This window comes from Ananas comosus, linkage group 11 (genome assembly GCF_001540865.1).
Source record: "Ananas comosus cultivar F153 linkage group 11, ASM154086v1, whole genome shotgun sequence".
NCBI lineage: Eukaryota > Viridiplantae > Streptophyta > Magnoliopsida > Poales > Bromeliaceae > Ananas > Ananas comosus.
The window spans coordinates 8,020,774-8,027,717 of record NC_033631.1 but is presented as its reverse complement, the minus strand read 5'-3'; the positions used below and the strand labels follow the sequence as shown (position 1 = coordinate 8,027,717).

At 36.8% G+C, this 6,944-nt stretch overlaps 1 protein-coding gene and 1 pseudogene across 1 annotated transcript; both read right to left on the bottom strand.

Moving 5' to 3' along the window:
- Nucleotides 1-1,873, bottom strand: LOC109717128 (annotated as a pseudogene).
- LOC109717126 (protein DOG1-like 1) lies at nucleotides 3,749-6,772 on the bottom strand. The gene is made up of 2 exons (XM_020242801.1): nucleotides 6,389-6,772; nucleotides 3,749-4,248 (listed from the first exon to the last, which is right to left on the bottom strand). Exons 1-2 carry the CDS (start codon nucleotides 6,770-6,772, stop codon nucleotides 3,757-3,759), a joined length of 876 nt encoding a protein of 291 aa, XP_020098390.1. The 3' UTR covers nucleotides 3,749-3,756.

Sequence of the window (6,944 nt, the reverse complement as noted above, 5' to 3'; positions counted from 1 at the left end):
TCACACAACATGGTCTTGCGGAGAAGTGGCAAATGGGCACGGTCCCCACGCTTCACCTTGAGCACCTGGAACGCCAGGTGTTTCGGGTTCCACGCTGCCGTGTCGGCGTGGCAAACCGCTGCGGCGTCAACTGCCGCCCCGTCTTTCCCGACCATCTTCACCATGTACGCCCTCGTTGATCCCGTCAGGTAGCAATAGAAGACCGCGTACGCATACGTCTCCACGTGGCATGCCACCAGCTCGTCCCCTGCCAGTTTATAGATGCCGGACTGCACAATAGTGTACTCCTACTTCGGCACACCCTGCCATCAAATATAAAATATTTAAACATTGTTAACCAGATGTTTTGTATGTATCTAAGCTTGGACTGTCTGACCAGCTGAATCTTTTCTGTCTAATTTAATTTTGAGAAAACAGTCAAATTCCTATGAATTTAGAATTGCTAACTACATGTAATCATCTATAATTTAAATAAAATAAAAGAAAGTGCACATAAATTAATTTTTAATATATTTCAATGAGAAATTGCTACTTGTACTCCTGAAATTAAGCTGAGTGCAATGGTCCAACTGAATCCAAATTTACTAATTTTAATCATTAACAATTATATAAAAAATTTAAATAATTTCTAAATTCATCTTTACCATTTTAAGAAAAATGAAAAAGCATGAGCTTTTTAAGTATTAAATGACTATGTATAGTCAGACCAAAATTTAGAAAGATCCGGTACTTTTTTTGTGATTTTATCTATTTAATTCAAATCTATATTTCACTTTACAGAAAAATACTGTTTTCTTATAGTTTAAGATTTTTTTGAGAAAAACCTTCTTAGCGACGGTGGTGGACACCGCCCGCACGTCGCGCGTCCCGAGGCTCTACGTGCTGAAGTCGACCATGGACTCGAGCGACGTGGCGCAGAACTTTTCTCCCCGCCGACCGCCGGCTCCTGGCACTCTCGGGCCGTCTTCCGCATCCACCGGGCCTCGACGGAGTCTAGCTGGATCCCGAACCTGCCGAGGACTTCCGGAAGCTTCTCGACGGAGAGCGGGATCGCGTCGGCTTCTTTCCGGGGGAGGAAAGCGGGGCCGGAAGCGACTTCCGGGAAGTGGAGCGTCATCTTCTTCCCCGGGCGGAGGTCCTTCTCCAGGAAGAAGAGCGCCACGCTGGGGTCGTCGCGGAGCTGCGTCTCGGAGGCGACGTAGTGGTACGAAAAGAAGCCCGCGTAGGGGCCGGGGCCGGGGTCCACAGTAGCTCCGTAATCAAAGCTTTTTAACACCACAGCACTATGCCAAAATGCAAAGCTAGAAACGCTTAAATTGAAAGAAAATGAATACTCCAAGTAGTGGAGGGATGTAACGGCAAGGGTAGAATAAATTTATTTATTTATTGGAGGTAACAGTTACCAACAATAAAAAAAGGAGAGAAAAGGAGCAGATGGTGAAAGAGGGGGTGCCACGTGGCAAAAAAGTATTGCGGATTCATATTATTTAATAGATGAGCGTTTGAGGTTGAGCACGTAGCTACTTTTATTTTGTTAGTGCATTGCCGTAGTTAATTTACAATAGGCTATAACTTTATTTTTAACCTTAAATATATGAAACATGCAATATTATAATCTTGGAACTTCCAACTTATTGCAATTTGATAATTACCGTCAGATTTAATAATTTAGTAACAATTTTACTATTAATATTACAAAATAGAATAAATTAGGCAATTAGAAGTATAAATTAGTAAATACCGCTGAAATTTCTAGCATTTCATAAAAAATGACACTAAATATAATAAAATAGAAGTGCTTTTTGCTAAATGCACCAATATTTACCTCGCAATATTTATTTAAATCATACTAATTAATATATTTTAACAGCATTAGTACATAATTGCCGCTAGATTTAATAATTAAGTAGCAATTTACTTTTAATGCTGCAAAATAGGATACATTAGTAGCGTAAATTAGTGAACGCCACTAATAAATGTAATAAAGTAGCAGCACTTATTACTAAATATCGTCACTAATCAATATATAATTATTAATATATCTCTTTTTATTTATAATTAAAAATTTTAAAATTAAAGTTTGAAAATTTAAAATTTAAAATTTTAAAAATTAAACTTATAATTTAAAATTTAAAATTTTAAAATTTNGTCGGGCTCCCGAATATGTGCGACTTGAACACTCTCCCGTACCTTATTCAAACAGATTCACAAATTAACTACCTACCTACCTACCTACCAACCTACGTCTCAAAACTCAAAAATTACTTAGTTTTAAATTTTATTTAACGAATAATAATAAGATTAAGAAGCGGCTGAATTCAGATGTGATACTAGCTTCATTAATTAGAAAGTGGGCGGGAACGAAAGTCGACAATGGCTCACTTCCGCCACCGCATTATCAATAATTAATTTATTATATATATTTTTTTTTCTTAAAAAAAGTTGATAAAATTAGTTTTTAATAATTATGATAAAGTAAGTGAATTTTAAAAAATAATTAGTTAGAGACGTCGCGTCTCATCAATAGTAATATAACTGATGTATTCTAAAAAAAGAGAGAGAGGGAGAGGGAGAGGGGAAGGAAGCTCACAAGAGGCGGCGCTTCTCCATGAAGGTCTCCGGGCACGGAGAGTAGGCGGCGGAGACGAAGTCGATGGTTTCGCCGACGAAAGGCCACCCGAGAGAGCCTCCGGGGAGTTGGGCTCTTCTCAGCTTCTTCCTTCTCCCGAGCACCCAACTCTTAACATGAAAGATCGATGTTACTCCCACAATAATAATTATCACTAACACGGCTGCGCACAGCAACATCAACAACCAAGTGCTCATATTGAGAGAGAGAGAGAGAGAGAGAGAGAGAGAGAGAGAGAGAAGAGGAGAAGTAGAGTAGGGAAATTTTGGTGTTCGAGAAGGCAAAGTACAAAGTAGGAATTTAAAAGGGGTAGGGGGAGTTCCCCCTCTACAAATAAATGGTTGCATAGTCCCCACCTCACGCGTCTATGATTGTATGGCGCTACAGTACCTTTTCATTTATGTTCTATTTTTCTTTTGTTCATATATTTATTTTATTTATTTTTGTACTTTTCGGATCGACTCCCTGTATATGTATAGCTACTAGTAATTAACCGGGTGCGGCACAATGTACATACGTACATATTTATAGGCTGGGCCTATTATATTCTTATACTTTTATGAGTATAAAATTTTTTGTTCTCATAAGTTGTTTTCAATGATAAAACTTTTGAATCGACAATCCATATCGTTAAATATGATCTATAGCATTTGAAATTTCTAAAAAATAAATTTGATAATTTTTCGAAAGCATAATAAAGTCCATCGAAGGAGTATAAAATAAACGGCCAAAATCAAACGATCTTTTAAAAATAGATTATCAGATTCTTTAATTTAAGATCGCATTATCTAAATAGTGAATAAAATTTTCTATCAAAAATTCAATCAATTTTGATTCTTTTACACCATTAAGCTAGCGAGAATCTCATACCGATTGTTAAAAATTGTCAATTTTGAAAAAACAAAATTATCGTAAGATTAATGATATCAAAATATTATAAAATTTAGTTTCTATAAGTTACAAATGCTCTGACTCATATTAACGTTATGAATCACAAATTCAAAAACTTATGTTTATGAAATCGATCGTACACATAAAACTATAGCAGCCGAATATATCAGATATATGTATATATATAACCTAGCTAATAATTAGTTGATATATATATGTATACTCATCAAGCCACATCAAAAAACAGCTCCGTCCACGTTGCCGCCGCCGCCGCCGCAGCAGAGATCAGTATCCCTCTGCTTGCTGGACTTGTGGATTGAAAGATGCAGCTGCTTTGCGGCCACGAGCAGCTCCACGGCCTGCTTTGGGCCCAGAATCTCCGTCAGCAGCGCCCTCGCCGTCGCGACCCGCAGCCGATCCGCCTCCACCAGCAATCCAGCCATCTCCTCTGCGCAACTCTTTATTGCCGCCGCGACATCTCCATCGTTCCCCCAAGAAGAAGAAGAAGCAGCATAAGCAGCAGCAGCAGCAGCCGAAGAAGAAGTGATTTTCCGGTGCACTCGCGCGGCAGAGAGCAGCGGCCTGTCGGCCACGTCCTCCTGCACCGTGGCCATCTTCGCCGTCAGCCGGCCCTCCTCCCTCAGCGTGTGGCCGTGCAGCTCGTCCACCAGACCGAGCTGCCGTGCTGACAGCCCTAGCATCGATTTCTCTCCCCGTAGCAGTTCTGCCTGTCAGAATAACCAAACTCTAAACTCAACACCTTTTGGGCGCGCTTTTTCTTTTGCATTTATTTCTCTTAGAAAAAAAATTTTATAAACAATTCTATAAAATTTATATTTTTAAAATTAATTTTATTCCCGCCACACAAACGCCACCTGAGCATGACGGTTTAAATTAAATTGAATACGATAAATCATTTACCGTATTTAGGCACGATAAATAATTTACCGTATCCTTACTAAATCCTAAACACTAAATATTACTTAACATAATGGTAGAAAAAAATAAGAGAATACGTTGAATCATTCACCGTATTCAAACACGATGAATGAATCATCATATTTAACTTAACCTACACCGCCTTCCATACTCATGTGGTGCTTGCGTGATAGGAATAAAGCCAATCTTATAAATATAAATTTTATAGAGCTATTTATGAAAAAAATTTAAAAAGAGCTAAATGCAAAAAGAACCCCGTTTGGAAGACAGGTAGCATTTTTTTTTTAATATTCATATAAATGAAGACTCTTTTGGATTGCTAACTCCACCCCTAAGGGGTTATTTTGGGTGGAAAGAGTTGTTCCCACTCCTATTTTATTTTTAAAAAAAATTAAATTTTAAAATTTATAATTTGTAATTTTAAAATTAAAAATTTATAATTTTAAATTTTAAATTTTAAATTTTTTAAATTTTAAATTTGATAATTTAGATTTTTTAATTTAGATTTAATCTTAAATTTAAATTTTAAAATTTTGAATTTTCGAATTTGAGATTTAAAATTTTAATTTTAATTTTAAAATTTTAAAATTATATATTTAAATTTTAAAAATTAAATATAAAATTTTAAATTTTAAATTTAAGTATAATATAAGAGCCAATATTATTATTTTCTATTTATAACTGCCCACTATTCTTCTTATTCTATCTTATCTATTCAAATGTTATTTTTCTTATTTTCGAAAACAACTCAATTTTCATCCGAACGCAAAATTAATCTATCACAGGCTTATACCTATCAGTGGAATAGACAATTTTTATTTATACCCGAACCAAACAAAGCCTCAGACATACCACGTGATTGCAGGATTTGCATTACTGTACGTAAAATAACTGACTGCTTTAACATCCTTTCTGAACGGATAAAATGTATTTAGAAAAAATTACTTTTTTCCATTCATATTTTAAAAAATTGGTAAAGGAAACAATTAAAAGTAGAATGAAAGAAATTCTACAACAGTTAATTTAAGAGAAATAAATAAATAATTGGAAGAAAAAAAAAATTATTTTTATTTTTATTTTTCCTAGTTTTCTCTTCTATTCTTCTCATCCAAAGTTACTGGAGACTAGCTAGTATTTTAATTTTATACCAAGAGACCGGCAATTTAACTCGTTATTCACAAGTTAGGCCTTGTTTACCTAGAAATAAATTGGAAATATTGATGAGTCACGAACGAAAATGAAAATCAATTCGTGTGTGTGTATATATATATATATATATATATATAGAATTAGACTGAAATACTATTAATAGTAAAATACTCTTTTTGCTATCAAGTTTTTAACCATTGAATGCAAAATTGTAGAATCAAGATAATATTAGTCGGTTAGAGTTGAGTGGTATCTCTGGAGTTGAGTGGTCCCCACTAGGTTATAGTATTTAATCCAATGGTTAAAAATAATGAAAAAAGATGATCCAAAGGCTAAAAAACTGATAGCAACAATAAAATTTTGCTACTAATAGTAGTACAGTCCAACTCATATATATATATATTATAAAATTTTTCAATTTGGATTTTAGCCCAATCCAAAAATAGTAATATTTTATAAATTTCAACTATTACATTAAGATTTTAAGTGTTTAATTTTCGCATTAATAAATAAGCTGAATTTTTTAATTCCAATCAATTCATGTTTGACTCGTTTTAATAAACTAATAGTAGATTTGACAATCTAGGCCGTCTATTCACGAGTCGGTCCGTATTTAGCTTGTTAATAACTAAGTCGAACACGATCGACGGGATAACAAACCAGTATGTGTTCGGCGTGTTTATTAAACGGGCCGATCGAACGCGAGCTAGCGGGCCTGAGCTCGCCTCAGCTCGCTCCTGTTAACGGCCCTAACCGGAGACTGGTGTTTTAATTTCATACCGAGAGGCGATCTGTGCCGTCGTCCCCGCCGTTGTTGAGGAAGTCGTGGAGGCGGGCGTCGAGCGCGGCGCCGGAGAGGGAGTAGAGGAGGCGGATGAAGAGGGTGGGCCGGCAGCCGCCCATCCAGAGGACGGAGTTCTCGAAGGCGGAGCACCACGCCGGGCAGAAGAAGGCGGGCCCGTCGGCAGGGGCCAGCGCGCACCGCTGCTCGGCGTACTCCTCGTACAGCCGCAGGCTCTTCTCGACCACGACGCGCAGCTCGGCGTCGGCGGCAGTCTGCTCGGCCGAAGCGGCGGCGGAGGTGGAGGCGGCGGCCAGGAGGTAGGTGAGGTCCCACTCCTGCTTCCGGACCCAGTCCTCGTAGCATGAAGTGAAACACTTCATACTACGAGCTGTAAACGAGCCAGCCGACTTATGAGTAGCCAGTTTAAATTATGAGCTGATTGAAAAGTTGAATAAAAAATTAAAATATAATTAAAATACTTTTTTATATTTTCCTATGTGTAAAATTAAAATAGTAGAAACTTAATATATATATATATATATATATATAGAG